Source organism: Gossypium raimondii, chromosome 2 (genome assembly GCF_025698545.1).
Source record: "Gossypium raimondii isolate GPD5lz chromosome 2, ASM2569854v1, whole genome shotgun sequence".
Lineage (NCBI taxonomy): Eukaryota > Viridiplantae > Streptophyta > Magnoliopsida > Malvales > Malvaceae > Gossypium > Gossypium raimondii.
In genome coordinates this window covers 3,209,542-3,232,444 of record NC_068566.1, presented here as the reverse complement: position 1 = coordinate 3,232,444, position 22,903 = coordinate 3,209,542, and the positions used below count along the sequence as shown (strand labels likewise).

General features: G+C 30.7%; 3 protein-coding genes across 3 annotated transcripts; 2 read left to right on the top strand and 1 right to left on the bottom strand.

The window, feature by feature from the left end:
- Positions 1 to 2,050: 2,050 nt before the first annotated feature.
- LOC105787716 (cytochrome c oxidase subunit 6a, mitochondrial) lies at positions 2,051 to 4,470 on the top strand. Its single transcript, XM_012614245.2, has 4 exons — positions 2,051 to 2,219; positions 2,534 to 2,640; positions 2,749 to 2,791; positions 4,216 to 4,470. The coding sequence occupies exons 1-4, from the start codon at positions 2,105 to 2,107 to the stop codon at positions 4,251 to 4,253; spliced, it is 303 nt and encodes a 100-aa protein (XP_012469699.1). The 5' UTR covers positions 2,051 to 2,104; the 3' UTR covers positions 4,254 to 4,470.
- A 3,518-nt stretch (positions 4,471 to 7,988) lies between these two features.
- LOC105787714 (uncharacterized) lies at positions 7,989 to 11,380 on the bottom strand. Its single transcript, XM_012614243.2, has 2 exons — positions 11,158 to 11,380; positions 7,989 to 10,578 (listed from the first exon to the last, which is right to left on the bottom strand). The coding sequence occupies exon 2, from the start codon at positions 10,553 to 10,555 to the stop codon at positions 8,192 to 8,194; it is 2,364 nt and encodes a 787-aa protein (XP_012469697.1). The 5' UTR covers positions 10,556 to 10,578; positions 11,158 to 11,380; the 3' UTR covers positions 7,989 to 8,191.
- Positions 11,381 to 21,598: 10,218 nt separating this feature from the next.
- Positions 21,599 to 22,690, top strand: LOC128039295 (uncharacterized). The gene has a single exon (XM_052627765.1). It carries the CDS (start codon positions 21,599 to 21,601, stop codon positions 22,688 to 22,690), a length of 1,092 nt encoding a protein of 363 aa, XP_052483725.1.
- Positions 22,691 to 22,903: the final 213 nt, after the last annotated feature.

Genomic DNA, 22,903 nt, shown 5'->3' with positions numbered 1-22,903 from the left:
TTTCAATTGAACACGCCAATTTGTTCGCGGGATTTTGAATACATCACCGCCGACTCAACTTCCCAATTCTATGTCAAATGATTGCAGCCTAATGCACGTTTTTTGAGCTGAAATTGAATCAATTTTGAGGGATGAATTTTTACTATCCCATATACCGGAGAGATAACGAATACCGAATTGAGAGATTTTTTTGAGTGGGTTCGTATCTCACGATTATTTTGTTGGAGCAATTTTCAGGCTAAAGCTAAAAAGGGTTTAGTTAATCATGGAAAAAATCATGCTTGAAAATAAATGGTTTAAGTGGAATTTTGAAAAGTAGAAAAGGGAAAGGCCTTAGAAGAAAATTAAACCAAAAGGTTGAAATCAAAACAAAAAAAACAATTGAAACTGCAAAATTGAATGGCAAAGACGCAGGAGAGGAAAAAAAAATAGAGAATTTATTAAACGTCAATTGGTTGTAGTCACTAGGTATTTATACACACTTTTAATGCTAAAATTTAGCTAGAATTTTTGTAAATATTATCACTAAATAATTCTAAAAATTATCACTAAATAATTCAAAAATTAAAAATCAAATTTAAACTAATTATAGAGTTGTAACAATATAAAAATCTTTTAATCTTCATCCGCCACTTAAAAAATCTTCAACCCTTATCCAATTATATTTGAATCTTCAATCTTTCAATCAAGCCTTGCTTTTTGTTCCAATTTAGCTCTTTCCTTTTAAGAGTTTAAATTTAGCATATCAACTTCATTCTTGATAAGAAAAATCTAAATTTAATAGCATTTTATTTAATAATTAGCTAAATATAAATATATTAAAATACAAATTTATCTTGCTATCATATATATTTTTAAAAATCGCAATTGAGAATTAGAAAAAGATAAATAATTATATTTTTATGATATTTATTTGCATTTTGCATATAGTGTTTTGTGTTTCTCATTATTAAGTGTATTGGAAATAAAATTATGATACATTTTAATTATTATCACTTGATTTTATAACAAGTTAATATTAAAATATATTTATAAAAGATTCTTCAATAATTGAATAGTAAACAAAGCGGTAAGGTAATTATGAAAAAAAATCATAACCTAAGTTCAATATTTAGAAAAATATCATTATATTAATATTTATTATTTTATTAAAATAAATTAAATAATTTATCTAATTAAGATGGTGTCAATCGATTCTGACATCAATTTAGTTAGGCAAATTAGATATAGTATAGATATTTAAGCATATTATATTTGGTAAAAGTATTATGGAAGCCTATGTACTTGGAGTCAGATTATATTTTGTTCTTTTTACTTAAAACATTAGTAAACTAGTCCATATGCATTAGATTAGAGAGTAAACTAATCATTTCTATTAAAATTTTCATCCATTTTTTCTGTTAAAAATTGGCATAGCTGATAGAATAATTAGACAGTTACATGTGGTTTGTCACGTGTATCTTATGCTAGTGTATAGTAGTCCTGTCCAAGGGTCGGGTAGGCTACCCGCTCCTATAGGCCCAACCCAACTTGGGCTAGGCTTGGATAAGGATTTTTGCTTTTCGACCTGACTCGAATTCAATTTAAATAATGAATTTTTTTAAATTTAAATTTAATTATAAAATATATAGAATATCAAATAAAAATATGCTTTTAATATTTTATTTATTTTTAAACAGTGAAATAGATTTTTTGGGTGGACCGATTCAGCCCATGGATAACTCTAGTGTACAGAGACTAATTTTTAACTATAGAAATGAATGAATTTTTTATCAAAAGGACCGATTTGTTCTTTGATCTAACGTAAATAGACTAATTTATCAAATTGCTGAGTAGAGAGACAAAATTAAATCCGACTCCTAATACAGAAGTCTCCACAATATTTTTACCATTATATTATATTTTTATATTTATGAAATATATCACCTTTGTTTTGCAATATTATCAGAATTTTTTTTAGAAAACAAGAAATAAAGGGGCAAAAGCCACGCACTTTGCACGTGCGAAACCCTTCTCGTTTGGTCTAATCTAATTGTTGACTAAAATATATCGCGTATAAGAAAACAAGGGTTTCAAGTCGTAGAGAAAAAAGAAATCGATAAAAATGGCGATGGCGAGTGTGCGATCTGGTCTCCTCCGAGCAGCCCTTCGCGGCGGCTCTCGTCCTACTGCTCCTCCCAAGCGTGGCTTCGCTTCCTCTTCTCATCACGATGATGCTTGTATGCAACCTTTCTTCTATTTTTTTAATATTTTATCTGATTTGGATCAATTTTATATTATTAATATATTGATTTCCTATATTTTGAGTTGTTCTATTTTTTTTACTTTAGGGTTTTATTATCTAGTTTAACCTTTTGATTTTAATTGAGTCTATGTTAGAAATAGAGTAAGTAAAATAAAATTTAGATTATTAAAAGAATCGTAGTTTTGGATCTTAGGGAAAAGAAAATCTTAAAACGGCTTGGAAAAATCATATATATATATTGTTTTAACACGAATTTATATATATATATATATATATATATATTTGCAGATGAAACGGCAAAATGGGAAAAGATAACATATTTAGGTGTTGCTACTTGCACTGTTTTAGCGATTTATAATCTATCAAAAGGTCATCCCCACCATGAAGAGCCTCCTGTAAGCTTACTTTTATTATGCTTAATTTTAGTTATATATTTTAAGAAAAAAAATTTTTGTTATTAATTTTTATCATTGGGTGCTGTCATGATGTTTGAATGTTTGCAGGCATACCCATATTTGCACATTCGCAATAAGGAGTTCCCATGGGGTATGTTAATCTTATTGTTACCGATTTTTGAGTTATTTAAGTTCGAGTTTCTTTTCTTTTTGGTATTTAGATTTTGCTGTTTAGGCTCTTTTGGGATCTTTCCATGAAAATTATAACTAATAACATTGCTGGATTTTCTTTTCATTTTGCACCATTTGCTTAAAGGTCGAGAAATGTAAAGAATTCTAGACAATTTTAGATATTCTAAGGCAGAACTAGAACCAAATTTACTTTTATTGGCTTTGGTTAGTAGCTAATAAATCCTATTCATTTTGTTCAAAACAATTTCTTTTTCAACCATCCAAAACACTAGCTTAGGTAATTTATATGGAGACTTAAAAGTTGCCAACTCATAGTGATGTTTTGCTCATCAATTAATATGGAAACATCCAACATGCTATCGGCAACCAATTATGGTCTGTCTTGTTTTAACTTAATTTGGTTACTAGTAATCATTAGTTTTCCATCTTCTACCCATGGAAAAAAATGGCCATCTTTTTCCTCTCTTTCACCTAATCTTTGCAGTCATATTTTGAATGTTGTTACATGTTGGATATTTACTCTATGTTACTTAGACTCTTCATTTTTCCTGAAGTAACTGTGTCCGACACATGGATATGGGGATTTGACCTTCAATGATCATCCAAATATATGGAAAAACTTAGAAAAGGTCGGATACATACCTATATCTGACATTCACACCCAAGGCCAAGTAACGCAGTATTTACTTCCTATGTTATGTTAGATTACTAACTATAACACTAGTTTTTGTCCTAAACTAAATTCTAGGTGAAAAGTTTCCTTTCAGCCTATCTTACATTCATTGCTTATGTTTCCACATGCCTAATTCCTAGATAAATTGCTAAGACCTGGTCTAAACTCATTTTCATTTGATCATTTTTACAGTTACATTATTGGGTTTAGCTTGTCTCTAATTGTATTATGTTATCTAACCCAGGAATCTTATAAACATGATGTTTTGGTTGTGTCTCGTTTTGCGATTTTAATGAAAAACTAATCTAAGAATGCCCTTCTTTTTTATTTTTGTTTTTCTAGATAACTGTTATTACTGGTAGGAGAGTTTGACAATCGCATATGAACTAAAAAAAACCACCATTTTCTTATTCGTAAAGTTTGATACCAAGGCCATTGCTATTTACTCGCTGTTGTAGGCTTGGCCACCCTTGACCTAGCAAGCATTTTTTGTTGTGATTGATGATGAGCCTATTTAAAAGAAATAGGTTCATGAGTGATCAAGGAATCTAGGTATAAAATTTAATATTATCATTTGGAGTTTCTAATTTTCCAATATTGGAAGTGGATGTATGCTTAATCAAGGATGGTCATATATTAAGGTTATTGTTACTCATTTATCTAATCGGTCGATTCAATCTTTTCATTGTTTTATTTATCATGTTATTCAGGTCCGGATGGTCTGTTTGAGACAAAGGAGCATCACTAGGGATGGCCAGACAGATGCATATCTTTCCGAGTTCGGCGCATTTTTATCATTTCTCTGAGAAATCAATCAGATAATTCTGTGGATCTTTTGTAATTTTAGCACTCGATTTCCGGTTTCTGGACTTTGAATTGCAAGTTCATCAGGTTTTCTATATGGTTGTGCCTGCCTACCATACTCTGTTTCGAAATAATAAGATTACTGAATGGTTTGTTGTGGATATGGTTCTATTGAATGCTTGCATGAACTACTCAAAGAAGGATATATTCTTTTTCAGCCAAAATATTAGTATGGGCATATATAGTTTTTGTTATAGTATTGATGCCTACCGATATCAGTTTTCAGTGGGTATTTTTAAAAATAATTATACATATATTTTTTGCTTTTAAATTTTAACGAAATATATATTATACAATATATCTATATGAAAATGCGAAATTATTAATTCTATATTCTAACTTAATTTAAATTTAAATGTAATTATGAAAATATAAAACCGATGAACATAAAAATATAATCATTTAAAGTTGGTTTAAGGTATTAAATTTAATTTAGAATATCAAAATGCTTTTGTTGGGACCAAAAGACTGGTAATGTTCAATATGGATCAATACCATGTGCACCAAATCCATGAAGTTTGTCTTGTTTATGTTGAGACGAAGTCTAGGCTGACATGTGATTTTGTATTTAATTTGGTTTCAATGTTTAATTTAATATTTAAGTTTAGTTTTATTATTCAATTTGATACTCAAATAAAATCGTAACATGTGGATTAATTTTATGAAAATTAGATAAAAATAGTTTTTTTTTTGTAAATTACAATAATAGGGCAAAGCCTAAATAACGAACGTAATTAGTGTGATTCGAACCTACGTTACACCTAGGGTTGTAAACACCCTTAACTATTATGCCATCACATGGGTTCAATAGAAAGAAAATTAAATACTCATAAACTTACTTAAAAAAAGAAACTAAAAGACTTTAGATTTTACTTTAAGAGACATTAATCTTCTTTTATTCTGACTCAATTGATGTTGGTGTTAAAAATTGACCTAAGATAAATGTTTGGGTTAATATATCATTTGGTATTTATATTTGGCTTCAATGTTTAATTCGGCTTTCGAGTTTTTTTGTCCTAATTTGGTTTTTGAGTTTGGCTTCAATATCCAATTTGGCACTCAAACTGAACAGCACCATACGGTCCAATAAATGTTTGACATGTGTGCTCTAGCAAAAAAAAAGAAAAGAAAGCATAGGTACTTAATTGGGAGAAAAAGAAAAACTTAAGTATAAAGGTAAAAGTATCATGGAGGCCTTTGTACTATGAGTCAAATTGCATTTTGACTCATATACTCGAAAAATGGGCAAATCAATCCTTATACGTTAGATTAAATAGTAAATTGATTTTCTGTTTAAAAAAAATATCCCCTTTTACCGTTAAGTGCTAACATGCTTGATGGAGCAACCAAATAATGACACTTAGCGTGCCACGTGTACCTCATGTTGTCATCGAGGTATAAATTCAAGCAAATCGGATGAAATTTTTAATAGAAGAAATGAATGGTTGATAAACTGTGAAATGGGTGAAACTTTTTATGTGGAGGGACTAATTCAAGCAAGTAGACAATAATCAATTATAACTTAATAGTAGAAATGGATGGAATTTTTATCAAAAGGACCAATTTGCTTCTTAATCTAATGTACAAAGATGAATTTGTCATCTTTTTTAGTAGAGGGGGCAAAATGATATCCGACTCTTAGTATAGGGGTCTCAATGGTACTTTTGCCCAAGTATAAAATTGAACATTGAAGTTAAATTTAAGTACTTAAATAGGACAAAGAAAAACTCAAGTATCAATTTGAAATGACCTAGGTTCTAAATTGAACATTTAAGTTAAACTCAAATATCAAATTGGGACATAAAAGCTCAAGTACAAAATTAAACATTCAAGCTAAATATAGGTACCAAATAATATATTAACCTTAAAAATATTTCTCTCTTTTCGAAAGATGCTCTTGATGAGATGACAACGCATCCTTTTACCTACCAAATGAAAGAAATATGGATAATATAATTTTGACCCCTGAACTTGGCAACAATATTTATTTTGGTACCTATATTTTTTGTCCACTTTGAGACTTGAACTTTACAACTAAGCACAATATCATCACTTGAAAATTTAAAAATTAATATAAATTTTTATGTGGTGATGTGATACAATCTCAAAGTGTCACATTCAATATTTTAATAATTGGTCCGGGTTGAACAGGCTAGACCATTGATTCCCAATTCAACCAATTCGACTGCCAAACAAATAATAATTAAAAAATCATAAAAAAATATTAATCCAATTCAACTTATTCAACTATTGATTTTTGTTTCGGTTTTCAATTTTTACCAGTTTCAAGCTGTTTTCGAGTCGATCGATTTAACCCTTTGTTCGGACCATTATATCGATCAATTCCAAGTCTAATCTAATCATGTTTCAGTAATACTGGTCACATCATTAAATCTTGATAGGATCTAAGTTCAAAGACCAAAATGGATCTAGTTGCCAAGTTCAAGTACCAAAGTGGACCTAATTGCTAAATTCAGGGGCCAAAAATTATATTATCCAAAAAAATTTTTTTTTTTACCATATGAGTGCACCATGTTGTATTTTTTAAAATGAAAATGATTGTTCATGATTAGGTCCTTTGGAAGAAAAGAAAATTCCATATGAAAACATTGCAGCTATAATTGATTGTACCAATTAGTACTTTATCTAATTCATTTCATAAAAATAGATCCCCACAGGTCTTTCTTAATGATAATATGCATGTTGAAGCAAAACAAAAGCAACTAATTATGAATTACCTAACAAAATAAATAGCAAGTACCATGGGAGGAGTTGGGATGTCCATTAATAAGGTATTGAGGCACCATCAGGCTTCACCAACCCCATTGGTCCTTGCAATTTAAGCAATAAATTCATGGAATTTTGAAAGAAAAAAAGGGCTAATACCATCATTGGTCCTCAAAATTTAAAAGGTTTTAATTGGATCCTTTTAAAGGTATTTGTATTGTATCGATTAGGTCATTTTGTCTAGCTTGAACATTTAATACTACTTAAACTATATGTCTAGAGTGTACCTATTGCATAAACAACTTATATTTGACTTTTTTAAAAACAATAATAACTGTCCTAAAATTTATTGAAATTGTCATTTTCAAATTTGAAAAAGAAATTCAAAATTTCTAACCATTTTTCGAATTTTCAAATCTGCAAAAATCCGAATTCAAATACAGTAAAATTCTTTTTAGATATATAAAATCAAAACTATAAGTATTTTGTACCACTAGGTTTGGGTGTTTGAATTTAAATTTACATCCATTACCCAAACAAGTAATCGGATTTGGATAATCGAATATCCGAGACATCTATCCACATCCAGTTCAAATTCCTATTAGATAATAATCATAAAATCCAAATATTATCCGAATCCGAAAAAAAAAAAGATCCATGTGGATATTCGAATCCATAATTCGTCAAATTCGAAGTGCATTGATAGCTAAACTAGTAGAAAGACCTGATTAATACAATATTAATAATTTGAGGACTAGTTGAGAATATTTGATGTAATTATCCCAAATGTCAAGCAGTTCTATTTTTGTAGGATGATTTAAGCACCAAGAGACACATTTGAAGAGAAACCTAAAAAGGATTTTCTTTCCTATTATATATATCCTCATAAAGATATGAAAACTGGGGAACTTCAATTATTATAACTAGAAATCTACAAGTACAAAATAATATAAAAATTTTCAGCACTAATATGACAACAAAGGCACAAGTAACCAGGAACATACAGTTTCCCGATCCCATATCAGGAAAGAAGAAAAACAAAAATTTAGTGACAGTAATTAGTTCATATACTGAAATCACAAACCATTATAAATTTCATTCTGCAGCTGCATTCTCACTTTTATTTCCCTCACTTGTTGTGGTACCTGGCAAAGTTCCCAAACCGGTTTCACCTTCTTTTACTTCTTGATTCGTTGAAGAAGTGTCGGGATTATTCTGGGTGTTTCCATCTGTACTTGTGTCGTAATTGCTGCTCCCGTTGCTGTCGTTGAAGCTGTGAGTAGCATTGTTCTCGTTCTCGTTCTGACCTGCATTTTCGTTATTGGAGGACTGAACGGCATTGTTCTCATTTGGACTTGAGTTTTCGTTGCTGTTGGTATTGGTCTGAATGGCATCGTTGCTCTCGTTGGTGGTGGTGTCGGTGTAGCTCTGAGAAGCATTGTTTTCGTTCTGACTTGCATTTTCATTGTTGTTGGTGGTGTCGGTGAAGCTTTGAGATGCATTGTTCTCATCCTGACTTGTATTTTCATTGTTGTTGGTGGTGTCGGTGAAGCTCTGAGATGCATTGTTCTCATCCTGACTTGCATTTTCATTGTTGTTACTGCTCTGAGCAGCATTGTTCTCGTTTTGACTTGCATTTTCGTTGTTGTTGTTGTTGTTGCTGTTGCTGTTGTCAGTGTTGCTCTGAGTCACATTGTTCTCGTTCTGACCTGCATTCTCATTGTTGTCGGTGTTACTTGGAGTGGCATTGTTCTCGTTCTGACCCGCATTCTCATTGTTCTCAGTGTTACTTGGAGCAGCATTGTGCTCGTTCTGATCCGCATTCTCATTGTTCTCGGTGTTGCTCTGAGTTGCATTGCTCTCGTTCTGACTCGCATTTTCATTGTTCTCGGTGTTGCTCTGAGCAGCATTGCTCTCATTCTGACCCGCATTTTCATTGTTCTCAGTGTTGCTCTGAGCAGCATTGTTCTCATTCTGACCCACATTTTCATTGTTGTCAGTGTTACTCTGAGTGGCATTCTTCTCGTCCTGACCCGCATTTTCTTTGTTGCTGGTGTTGCTCTGTGCGGCATTTTCATTTGAACTTGAATCGTTGTTTTCCTTTTGAGTAACATCTTCATTTGCATTTACATTGCCATTGGTGTTGCTCTGATTGTCTGTGCTGCCACCATTCCCATTCGCATTCCCGTCATTGTTCGAATTGCTACTATCATTCTCATTCTGACCTGCACCAGCATTATCATTAGTGTTCGACGATGTTCCACTGTTCTGGTCAGCATTTGAATTTTCATTTGTGTGTGTCCCCTCTCCTCCAGAATTATTGTTTGATTCTTCACTCTGAACAGCATTTGAATTGCTGTCTGATCCGGCATTCGATTTTTCAGTCTGTCCATTTGATTCACCGGAATCCGAATTACTTGTAGAACCTCCATTAGCTCCATCCCCATTCTCAGTTGAAGTAGGGGTTGTATTTGAATCCGAGTGCTCGTCATTCCCACCTGAATCCGATTTCTCAGATAGCTGAACCATACCATTTACATTCTCGGTTGAACTGTGTGTTGTATCTGTCAGATTCTCATTCAATTCCGTAGCTGTATCGGGATGTGCATCTTCTTTAGACTTGGCTTCGTTACTCCCATTACTGCTTTCTTGATTGTTTTCAGCTGTTCCATTTTCTTGCACATTCGACTCTTCATGACCGACATTGGCCGCTTCACTGCTATTTGTTTCGTCCTCCCGGTCATTCTTATCTTTGTTTTCCAACTGCTCAGCCTCGTTGGAATTTTCTGAACCACTCGTCTCATTTTGGGTGTCATGGACTACTTCACTTGAAGCATCATCCCCCTTGTAATGTTCTTCTCTCGCTTCTTCATTATTCCCATCAATTCCATCACGAACCCGATCATCCGAGCTACCTGCATTCTCTATCTCACCTTCACTCTTCTCCGTCTCATTGCTCTCTTCCCCAATCCCTTTATTTTCCTTTTCTCGACTATCCTCGATGTTCTCTTTCTCTTCATTATCGCCTTCACGAGTCTCCTCATTTCCTTTGTTTTCATTTTCCATAGTCTCTTCGTTATCGTCGTTCCTACGTTCTTCATGCTCGGTTCCCTCCTCGGGTTTCTCATTATCATGCTCATGCATCCCACCGACTTCCCCATTTCCTTCATCTTCGGTTACCTCAGGCTTATTATCTTCTTCTCCATTCTTACTTTCTTCCTCTTCTTCCTCCTTATGCCGTGCATCTGTAACAGTCATCCCTTCCGATCGAGGGAAGTCTTTTCGCCCCAACTTGACAACATCGCTCCCAGATTTCTCATAAATCGCTTTCTTCTCCCCGGAGTGCTTAACTTGGTAAAGCAGCCAAATGCAAATACCAACAAGAACACATATTTGTAGAGCATGCTTCACCTTCAATCCTTTCGATCTTTGGTTCCTACCAGGTGAAAGCCGGAACATGTCGGACTTCCTTTCGATTTAACCTGTCGGCAAAACATCGGAAAAACATCGAAATTCTTCAAAATCCGACATATTCATATAATTCAACTTAATAATACCACAACATTTCATCAACTAGAAGTTTGCAATAAAGCCGAAAATGAATCATATGAAAGAAATTAATGCAAAAAATCAAATCGACAGTGTTTATGCAATGAAAAATCCAGATCAACCCATGAACTAAATATTCAAGTAGTAGTTTATTATGAACAAAACTTAAAATCATTGATATTCAATTCAACTTTTCACTTCCCAGCATACTAATAATAACAACAATTACACTAATCCAATCCAAAGAGAAAATTCAAAAAAAAAAAAAAAGAAGAAGTAAATATTAGACCTTAAGCTAACAAAAATACAAAGATCACTATTAATAAAGCACAAAAACAGAAAAGAAAAAAACAGCAACTTTTTTTTTTTTTGCAGTAATGGTAGTGGAAAAGGAATAAAATGCAGGATCGAAAAGTGGATTATAATCTGAAACAGATCAACAGCTTGCATTTTTAAAGCAAACCCATTTTTAATACTTGAAAATTAAATTCAGAAAGCATTGATACACTTACCCAGAATCCAAATGATCCCCCAAAAGGAAACTAAAACTAACGAAGGAGAGACTTTAACTTTTCTTGGGAAATCCCGAGAATGGTTAAGTTTCCAGGAAAATTTTAAAGAAGAAAGAAAAAAACTTGACTTCGAGATTAGGAAACTTTGTGTGTCGGTGGCTGAATGAACTTGGATCTGGAAATGTGGAAACAGTGCCTTTTTTCAACACCACATATATGTTCATATGGAGTGCTTCTTAAAAAGTGTCTACATTTTATTAAATGTCTATATAATTTGTTTACATTTAAAGTTTGTATTTTTTATATTAAAAATTATTAATTTAGTTGAATATATAAGTTAAAGATTAAAACTTTACATTAGATCGATCGAGAATCCATCATGGGTAATTGTGTAAAATTCTTTAGCTAAAATGATTAATTAATCAAAAGTCCTTAAAGGATTGATTAGACTTTAAATTAGTCCTTCTGTTAACTTAATTGTCAATTTAGATGCTAAATACTAGTTCAAGTTTGATGTGAATAATATTTAAAACACGTGGACCCAATCGTAATATTAGCTTATATATTTTTAGGGCTGAGATTAAGTTATATTTTTATAAGAGCTAAAATACAAATTTATCCTTATATTAACTTATATCTTTATGGTTTTCAAAAGAACTAGATCAAAATATTAGCATTTTGGGACGAGGTAAAATATAACTTAAGATTTTATAAATTTTAGGGGACTAAATCAATAAATTTTCATTTTAGAGGGGCTAGGGCTTTGCATGCCTCCCTCTCTGCACTCATATATCAAAGTATATATTGTATGAATCGAAGCTTTTTATCTCAACCCCCCCAAAAAAAAAACTTTTGTCAACTTAGCCGTTAATTTAAACATTAAATGTTAGTTTAGATCTAATGTGAAGAATATTTAAGATACATGGATCCAATTGTAAATAAATCTCAAAATATTAATATTTTTTATACAATACCTAAAACTATTCATAATCCCATCCAATCCTTAAATAAGAGGATAAATGAACTTTAGCATACTCGAACCCATGTCCTCCTACACTAACAATAATATCGATATCAACTGAACTAAGACTCAATTAACTCAAAGTACTAATATTATATCAACCAAATCCTTCAGTCGATTTAGACAATAAATGTCAATTGATTTAAAATACATGAATTCAAACTGTAATATGTCTTTTTATAAATTGATCTATTATTTTAAATATAACATTTAAGCTAATTTCTAGGTTGACATAGACATAATTGATATGCTATTGTAGTTTAAGGATTCAATTAGAATATTTTAAAATTTGAGGACCAATTTAGAATTTATACTATAGTTAGATAACAAAAAATATATTAGACAAATTAAACTCATCATCTCTCTGCCAATCTCACTCTTTCTATTTTTGCTCACACTCCTAAAAGCGCGTGAAAAGCACACAGATATTAAACTGTGTCGTTCTGTCTGAGTTGGCCGCATCAATCGCTGTCAATTTGGAAGAGAACTCAACATCGGGAGGTGGTAAGTATTATAAACTCATTATTTGAAACATCAAACAAAAATTATTCACTTTTTTCCCCCCAAATTAGGCCACATGTCAAATGTCAACACCCATATGTTAAAGTCGGTGATCGGTAATTTAATGATTTTTTAAAATTTTATTATCGTATCAAAATTTCTTTTTCTAACCATTATTATATATCAAAATGAAATATTCTAATTAAAGTTTTTAAAATCGGACTAATAGCCGAATCGATTAAATCACTAATTTATCAGCTCGATAGATCCATCCGGTTCCATTAAATAAATAAAAAATCGCTTCAATTGTCCAATTCCTAAGTTAATCAGTTTAATAACTTTCTCTGTACCGATATCTTTGTCAATTTCAGTCTAATCTGTCCAATAAACTGATCCGGTCCAATTCAAATTTTTATGATTTTTAAAATTTTTATAAAATTTTAAATATTTTTAAAAAATATTTTATTATTTTATTATAATTTATAATTTTATTATAATTTATTATTTTATATATTTTTATAATTTTTAGAAGTTTATATAAATTTAATATTAATAATTTTATTTTTTATAATTTTTATTCTAATTTTTTAATATTCTTATGAGAAAATATTAGATTAAACTAGAAGCTATTACGTGTTACCATCCGATTGGTCTATCAATTTATTTTAACGGTCAACGTGGTCAATGACAATATCGTTGATGGAGGGGCTTAATTGATTATTTTAATTAATGGTAGGGGCTTAATTGAGTGTGAATTTAGTATAGGAGCTTAATAATTAATTATTTTTTTTTACATTTTAAGGGCTTTTTTAAACTTATAAACCTATTATTTAAAAGTGAGCAAATAAAAATAATGTCAATTATAACCAATGAGACCTTAACGTAGTTAGCAAACGTTAAGGTTCCAAACCTTGAAGGTCCAAGTTCAAGTCGTACAATTTATAATTGCGATATGTGGGTCCCATTTTCAATATGTGTCGATTTTGTCTTGTTCTATTCGAAAGGTTTGACTCCACTCTATTACTTTTTTATCCATTAATATCCATGCATATTTAATCATCGTTCACATGTTGATTTTTATTTTTAATAGATGAGTCCTACATGGGTCTTACACATTTAAATGGCGATGATCATTGTATTGAATATTAATAAATGAAAAAGTAAGAGCGGATCTTAACTCCTTTTCGGATTAGTTTCGCTTTGTTCAAATTTTCATCACTTATGCTTGTAATGTAATTGGTATGAATATTATCTATTGGTTAAAATATGTAGTCCCTCTACTTTGATAAAATTTAAGTTTTAGTTCATATATTTTTTATTTAAAATTCCAAGACAATCATTAAAATTGTAAATATTTTCCAAAAATTTGTTAATTTGCTATATTGATTAGGTTGCCTTTTAAGCAACATGGTATATGATTGATTAAAAATAAACATATTATACTAATAGATTTCAACGACAAAAATGATTGAACTAGGATTTTTAATTGAAAAAGTAAGATAAGTAAATTTTAACAGGATTAAGTTTTAAATTCTATAGAGTATGAGGACTAACGACATATTTTTTAAAGTAATTATTCGAACGAACCTAATAACTAATCATCTATATTCGTAAATCCGTTAAGAAATTTATTATAAGTATTATTAATCGATAAATAACATGTGAAATAACACGTCACACAATAATAGACCTGATGCAACTCACACTAAAAGCGAAAAATGTGACTTTATAGAACATGCAATAAGAATAAAAAGTTTTAATAAAATATCAATCGGTTGATTTGCTCAATCTCTTTTATTAAAAACATTCTGTATTTAGACATAAATATTCACATGTTGTGGTGACTGAATGTAACAAAATAGTTAGTCAAAAAATATGAATATAAATAAATATTTATATAAAATAAAATAAGTATTTATATTTAAAATACCAAATATGAAAAATAAATTAAATAAATATGATTATGAAAAATCAGAAATCGAATAAAGAATCGAGTTTTATAAAATGTTGAGGCTTGTTTTACATAGTTTCCTAAAGACAGATTTGACTGTTCTTACGATACTTGGAGAAACGTTGATCGACTATCTCATAGGATACAACAACACGCACTACACCAGAATAGGCTTTTAGCGGCACTTTTAGCGGCGTTTGGAACAAAAGCGCCACAAAAAATCGAGCATTAGCGGCGATTTAGCCAAAGCGCCGCTAAAGGTAGAGCATCAGCGGCGATTTCCACCAAGCGCCGCTAAAAATAGGAATTAGCGGCGTTTTTATCTAAGCGCCGCTAATGCTCGGATATTTAGCGGCGTTTTTATCTGAGTGCCGCTAATTCTCTGGCCTTTAGCGGCGTTTTTATCTAAGCGCCACTAATGCATTTAGCTTTAGCGGCGTTTTTGCCGAAGCGCCACTAATAGTAACAAAAATCTTATAAGTTGAAATAATTAATATTTTGTTCTATTTATTATATAGTGGTACAATTTACATTTAAATTATAATTAACAAATAATATTGATTAATACAAAAAGTTTTTATTAAAGAGAAGTCGATATATATATATAAACTAACTATTTATTACTAATTTTCAATCACAGTTGATTTAAACTACTTTACGAGAGAAAATATATTAAATTATGAATAAAATATAATATAATAAAACTTAAATTTTGTATTGTAAAGAATAAATTAAAATAGAATTAACTTTTATAAGAGTAATAAATTTTGGTAGTCTTGTTCGACTAAATAAATCAAAGGAATTAATATAAAACACCAATTTATACAAAATATATTTTAACAATTAATTATTGTTTAATCGATTTTGACTATATTTTATGATTATATATATTAAAGATTTAGGAATTTTTTATGGACGGTATTTTAAGGAGTACGGGTATAGATTTAAGGTTTGGGATTTAGGGTTTCAACGGTCATGTTAGCTAGGGTTTAATTTAGATTAATATTAGTTTTGATTAATTTTTATGGTTAATATATATGTTCTTATATATTTGTAAAATAGATCCGAATAAATTTAATATATAGACTATTATAATAGGTAGATCATGATCACTTTATGCATGTCGATTGATTGGTTAATTTATAATTTGAGACTTGTTAAATGATACAATTAATTATCTTGTATATTTAAAACATTTAACCCTATCGTCGGTGATTTTTTTGATACATATGACTATAGCAATACCAGATGCAAAAATATCGATATTTAAGTTCAAAATGATAAAACTTATATTTAGATCCATACGAAAATTTTTGTCATAAAGATAATATTGCTAGCATATTTCAACTTTGTACAACATTTTAACTATATATAACTTGTTGTTTAATAGATTTTCACTATATTTTGTGATTATTAAAGAATATTAATTTAGGGAATTTTTGGGTTTGGTCGGAGGGTTTAGACGGTCATGATAGGGTTTCTTAAGAGGTTAATATTAGATTGATTAATTTTTACGGTAAATATATATGTTCTTATATATTTGTAAAATAAATCCAGATCAATAAATTTAATATATTGAAGTTTAGTATAGTTTATATTATAATTAATATATATATATATATATATATATATATATAATAGGTGTGTGGTACTTAGATGATCATTTTATGGATGCATGTTAATTTATAATTTGAAGATTGTTAAATGATACAATTAACTAATAATAGTTGTATATTTAAAACATTTAACCCAAATTAACGGCCATTTGATATTTTTGATATATATGGATATATATATAGTTATTAATTATTTAATTTGTATATATAGGACCAAAATAATCTTGGTATAAATAAATAAACAAATAAGTAGGTAATTATGTATTTGTTAAATAAATAGGTAATTAATTATTTAAATGTAAGACACAAAAAAGAAGAGAAATTTAGCGCGTTTCTATATAAAATGCATAAAAGGTAGCCTTTACGGCGTTTTAGTCAAAACGCCACAAATATTGCAATATCTGACGTCGTTACGTGTTAGGGAATCAGTTTCTATTGTGGCGTTTTATAGGGAAGCGCCGCTAATATTCTTGAAACTCTGTCAGAACGGCGTCGTTTCAGTTGAATGATGTACTCTATTAGGGTTTGGGATATAAGGTTTAGGGGTTAAGGATTAGAGATTTAGGGGTTAGGGGTTAAGGGTTAGGAATTTAGGGGTTAGGGGTTAGGAATTTAGGGGCTAGGAGATTTAAGGGTTAGGGGTTAGGGATTTAGGGTTTAGGGTGTCAAGGGTACTCAAGTTAGGGATCATGGTTGATTAGATTAATTAGTTTTATTAATTTATATATTAAATATGTTCTTATATGTTTGTAAAATATATAATAATAAATTTAATATTAAGTAGTGACCATCCGATTTTGTTTCTCCAAATTTTTGTCACTACTCTACAAAATCTGGTTCAGCCTTCTAATTTATAGTAGAAATGATCGTTCTAAAAATATTTATTGATGAACGACGGGATTTCGAGGGTTGGAAGCTAGCAGATGCCCCCTTTCGGTATTTTGGCAATGTTCCTAGGGCACCGATAGCACATGTCAAGAATCCTACAATTGGTGGAGGTTCAGTGATCATTTAAGATATATTTCAAAGATGTATATATAGTTTATATATTATTAAATTAATTAGATATATATATATGTATATATATATATATATATATAAAGAGAGAGAGAGATCATTTTATATATGCATGTATACGGCGAATGGTTAAATTAGGGTTTTGGTTTATTTTAGACTTGTTAAATGATACATTTAATTACTAAAATTTATATTTAAAATATTTAACATTAACAATTCGATATTTTTATATGGATATATATATAAGTAATTACTTATTTAATTTGGATAGGATCAAAATATATGAAAAATAAAAAAATAAAATGAAATAAAAAACTAAAATTTATAATTTTATGAAATACTTTTAAACATTACTTAAAATTTTAATAATTAATTAATTAAAATTCTAATGAAACATAGAAGAAAGAAAGAAAAAAATAAAAAGATGTGAGATTTAGCGGCATTTTGAGCAAAAACGCCGTAAAAAGTTATTAATAATTTGGTAAAAACGGTGTAGTTTTTGGCTGGGAATTTAACGGCGTTCGCGGCGCAAGGGCAAAAACGCCACTAAAGTTGGGAATTAGCGGCGCTAGGAAGAAAACACCGCAAAGTTGCTCTGTAGTTTAATCAAAACGTTGTCGTTTTCTATGGCATATTAACGGCATTAGCGGCGTTTTATTCGTAAACGCCGCAATTTGTAATTATATATTGTGTTTTTTAAATATGAATTAAAAAAAACAATGTTTTAAAATTTCTAAAAAATGGTGCCGTTTCAGTAGAAGAATTTAATTTTTTAGTGGCGTTTTTGTAAAAAACGCCAGAAAAATGGGCATTAGCGGCGTTTTATTCATAAACGTCGCAAAAAATTATGAATAGTTTGGGCAAAACGATGTAGTTTTTGTTCGAATTTATGGCTTTTATGCGCAATTGTAAAAGCGCCAAGAAGGTATGTTTTAGCGGCTATATGGAACGCCGCAAATTTGCTTTCCAGTTTTAAAAAAACGCTGTCGTTTATCTACCACATTAACGGCATTAGTGGCGCTATATTACAAACGCCGCAATTGTTCATTCTATATTTCATCCCAACACTTAATAAAAACGATTTTCTCCCCAAAAAGGCCCCCAACTTTTCCCGTAAATCGTGAAAAAATACAAAGAAAAAAAAAAGGGAGAGGAGAACTCAGAAATCATCACAAACGAAGCAAAGGTTTAGTCAATCTTCATAGGATACTATCAAAGCTGCGGAATTTGTTGTTAAAAGGTAAGCGTTTTTTTCTTTCGAAACACTGTATCTTGATTTAGGGTTTTGCTTCAGTGTAATTTTGGAATTTGGGGTTTAAATACCAAGTTCAATCACCAAGCTTGAACCAGTTTGTTTGGGAATTTGGGGATTTCTGCATGTCTAGGGTTTGGGAAAAAGTATCGATCTTCTGTGTTTGTTTTCTACTTATTAGAGAAGTCCAACGAGTCTTAGCTTCTTTCTTCATCGTATTTTCTCTCGTCGTCGCTACCTCTTCCGTTTTTAGATCTTCGAAGCGTGTTTCTCCCTTCATTTTGTTTATTTCGCTTTTCTTTTTCTTTAAATTTTTAGTTATGTTCTTATGAGCAAATGATTGCTGTGCTTTATGTTTTATTGGTATTTTATTTATTTTATGATTTATTAAGCCCAGCTTTTTTAGGGTTTGATTATAAATGTGAGTTATTTGGTTAGGATTTTGTTAGAAAGGAAAAAATAAACACCGGTTTTAATCTATGCTTCTTGGATTCTAGTGTAAGGATCGAATGCTTGAGTATTTTTATATTTTTAAAGTTTTATGTATTTGAAAAATGTTTAGAAATTCATATTTTCATACTCATACTCCCTTATTGATCAGCTCGTATTTAGGTAAGTTTGGTCCCTCCAAGAGTTCAAAGTGTATAACTTGATGAATTGTAGTACATTTGTTAAAGCCTTTTAATATTTATTTTACTTGGATTTTGGGTGATCCACGATTGTGGAGATAATGGAATGTGTATGCCTTTTTAAAAAAAATCATATATTTGAAGAATATTATCTTGTATTAATTCTTGGGATTTGTTTTCTAGTCTATTTTGCTAGATTTTCTGAATGAATATGCAAATAGCTGTTCTGTTTTCTACCTTGTTTTGCGATAGCAACATATATTATTTAATAATAGATTTTTTTCATATTTAGTTAAATGTAACTAATTATATCTTGTTGGTTATGAGACTCAATGCTGCAATTTGCAAAATTCGATCAGAGATTAGTGTGAGCAAGAGCTTAGCTACTGTCAACTGTTCATAATTTGTAAAAGAATGGTTGGTTAGATCCTAAATTGAGGCTACTGTCAAATGTTCTTTGATGTGAATTTGATATTAGATATTTCATCTGAATCAAAGTTGTTAAATATTTGATATTGCAGTATGGTATTAATAATGAAGTGAATTTGATATGGAAATATTTCATACGGTAATTCTGAAGAAATATTGAGTCCTGTTCTGCATTGGTCTTTATGTATTGTTCTGATTGTTGTGATAATTAAAATTCAAATTTAGATTTGAATCTTAATTTAGTTAAATATTCTTTTGTTTCCTTCTGTTATTTTTTTTTCTGTTTTGTTGGTACTAATTTACTTGTCTGTGTGTGTGTGTGTTTTTTTTTGCAGAAGTTGCTTCGAAGTTGAGGAAATTTGAGGTATTTATTTCTATGTTTCCCTAGATAGTTTTCTTAAAAAAAACAGCTCCAAATGTTTAAATTTCGGATTTGGTTATATTTTAGCTTTATCGTTTAATTATTATTTTTTAGTTTTAAAACGGAGTTTTAATTAAGATTTTTGGTTTTAAAGCTGTGGGTATCGGTTTTAATTATCATATTTGCTTTATATGTTGCTAGCTCAATTTATGTAACTTTGCGACTTATTACATAATTGCGAGGTTTACATTATGCTTGTTATTTTTGTACGTATCATTTACCCAAGAAAAAAATTACATAAATTATTAAAATTGATTATGATTCTTAAATCACTTTTTATATTTGAGTAATTGAATAAATTATGGGCGATTAGTTTATTCGGTTTAATGTGAATAAATTATCAATTTTCGATTTTATGTCAATGAATAAATTATCGACGTTAGATGTGATTAATTGATTGAATGTTAATGTTTAATAATCTATGATTATTTGGCAAATTGATCGATTAATTGATTGACTGTCATGAATTGTCAATGAATGTCAATGAATTATTAATATATATATTTTAAAATTTATAACTTACATTACTTAAATATATTAATTACTAAAATTTACTTAAATATATTACTTAAATACATTACTTACTAGAATTTACTTAAATACATGACTTACTAAAATTAAAGTATATATTACATTACTTACTAAAATATATTACATTACTTAAATATATTACTTACAAAAATTTATAACTTACATTACTTAAATATATTACATTACTTAAAATTTTATATATATATATATATATATATATTTAAAATTTATATATATGGTATGGATATATAACCTATATTTCAATTTTATTGTCAATAAATTTTATAATTTTAAAAATAATTGTAAATGTTATTTTTAAATATTAAAACCTATATTTTAATATATCACCCCATATATGGTATGGATATATAACCTATATTTCAATTTTATTGTCAATAAATTTTATAATTTTAAAAATAATTCTAAATGTTATTTTTAAATATTAAAACCTATATTTTTAATATATCACCCCATATATGGTATGGATATATATCTTACATTTCAAGCGTCTGCCTTATTCTCTTGAATATTATGGCAGTTAGGAGGTTTCTGAGGGAGATGCTTTGACTGGGTGATTTCGTCTGCTTCTCCTGGTGTCAAGTGGGGGTTGCTGTTTGGGTGCTGGTGTCTTGTGACGTGTTTTGACGCCTCTTACTCGGACCTGATTTCCCTCTTTCTCCGGGTGCTTTTCTGGGTGTTCTTGCGGTGCTTTCTTGTCTTAACCACTTTCTGATTTCCCTCTTTCTCCGGGTGCTTTTCTGGGTGTTCTTGCGGTGCTTTCTTGTCTTAACCACTTTCTCTTTTTTTGTTTTTTTCTTTTTGATTGTTGTTTTCTTGTGTCCTGTGTCCCATTTTTTCCTTTTTTTTACTGTTTAGGGTCGTCTTTTCTTTTTGTGGGCCCGTGCGGGGTCCACTAGTTTCTCTTTTTAATGAGTTTTTACTTACGTAGAGCCGTTGGTGTGTCATGCATGAAAAGTTTATTATCGTAGTTTTCCTGCTTATTTTGTGTTTTCTTGGATCTTTTGTGGCTGAACGTCTTGGAGGGAAAGCCAGTGTTCGTTCTTGTATTATTGATGGAAGAAATTAAAGAACTGTTAGGAAAATTAAATTTTTCGGAGGAAGAATCTTCCTTGGTTGTTAATACAGGAGTAGCGGATAGGGTTCAAAGCTGGAAGGCATGGGCAATGGGAAAGATCATGGCGACCGAACTACCAAACAGGGAGGCGATGTACAGGGTTCTTAAGTCGCTTTGGTTTACAAAAGAGGAAGTTGACTTCGTAGCTCTGAAAGATGGGGTGATTATTGTGAAGTTCGGATGTCAGGAGGACCGTAGCCGTATTTTAAATCTCTCACCATGGCTTTTTGACAGGTGTTTATTCTCGTTGCTTCCTTTCGAGAAAGGAAAGGAGTTAGAATCCTATGAATTCCAATTTGTACCATTCTGGGTGAGAATTTACAACATCCCTATAGAACTCATGGACCGTCAAACAGCTTTGGATGTCGGTAATACAATTGGTGTGCTGGTGGCAATCGATTGGAAGGACAGATTTGGGAGTTGGACAGAATTCATGAGACTAAAAGTCAAGATTGATGTGTCAAAACCACTGAGAAGAATCGTAAAATTTGCTGATAAAGATGGCAATGAAAGAATAAGTCTGTTAAAATATGAAAGACTTCTAGATTTTTGTCACTCGTGTGGGATCATAGGGCATACGTTGAAGGTGTGCACGAACAATGCGATGAAGGGCGGAATGATGAACTCGAATCTTCAATTTGAAAATTGGATGAAGGCACCCATTGTGACCCCAAATCAGGATAAGGGAATGAGAAGAAATGGGGTGGAAGAGTTTAAATCAATGGTAAAATTGAAGGAAAATAAGGAGGAAAGTCTGACTAGATCAAGCAATGAAAGCTGGAGACCAAGTATGGACGGAAGAGAAAGGGTGCTTGAGGAGGAATCTCTATCTACCTCCCCTATGGAAAGTAGAAAGTACAAACAGCTTAAGGAGGGGAATGGAAAGTCGAAAAGTAAGAGAAGGAGACAAAAGTGTTTACAGGGTTATTTTTGGATTGAAAGTCCAGCGAGACAAGTTAAAAGAAGGCTTGCTGGACCTATTTCACCATCAGAGGCGGCGGCTGGTGACCAGCCCCGCCAAGAGCAATGAAAATCTTTTGCTGGAACTGTCGCGGGGTCGGGAACCCAGCGACAGTTCGAGAGCTGAAGCAACTCCTGGTTGCGAATGTTCCCGACATTATCTTTCTATGTGAAACAAAAATTCATGCTAACGAGTTTTCTCGTATTCAGTCTAGGTGTAGGATGGGTGGTTGCCTTGCTGTTAGTTCTGAGGGAAATAGCGGTGGTCTGGCTTTGATGTGGA

Excerpts from the sequence above, each read along its gene's own strand:
- LOC105787716 (XM_012614245.2), top strand. The coding sequence starts at position 2,105 with ATGGCGATGGCGAGTGTGCGATCTGGTCTCCTCCGAGCAGCCCTTCGC. Across the intron at positions 2,220-2,533 it reads TTCTCATCACGATGATGCTT|ATGAAACGGCAAAATGGGAA; the intron begins GTATGCAACCTT and ends ATATATTTGCAG. Across the intron at positions 2,792-4,215 it reads CAATAAGGAGTTCCCATGGG|GTCCGGATGGTCTGTTTGAG; the intron begins GTATGTTAATCT and ends CATGTTATTCAG.
- LOC105787714 (XM_012614243.2), bottom strand. The coding sequence starts at position 10,555 with ATGTTCCGGCTTTCACCTGGTAGGAACCAAAGATCGAAAGGATTGAAG.
- LOC128039295 (XM_052627765.1), top strand. The coding sequence starts at position 21,599 with ATGGAAGAAATTAAAGAACTGTTAGGAAAATTAAATTTTTCGGAGGAA.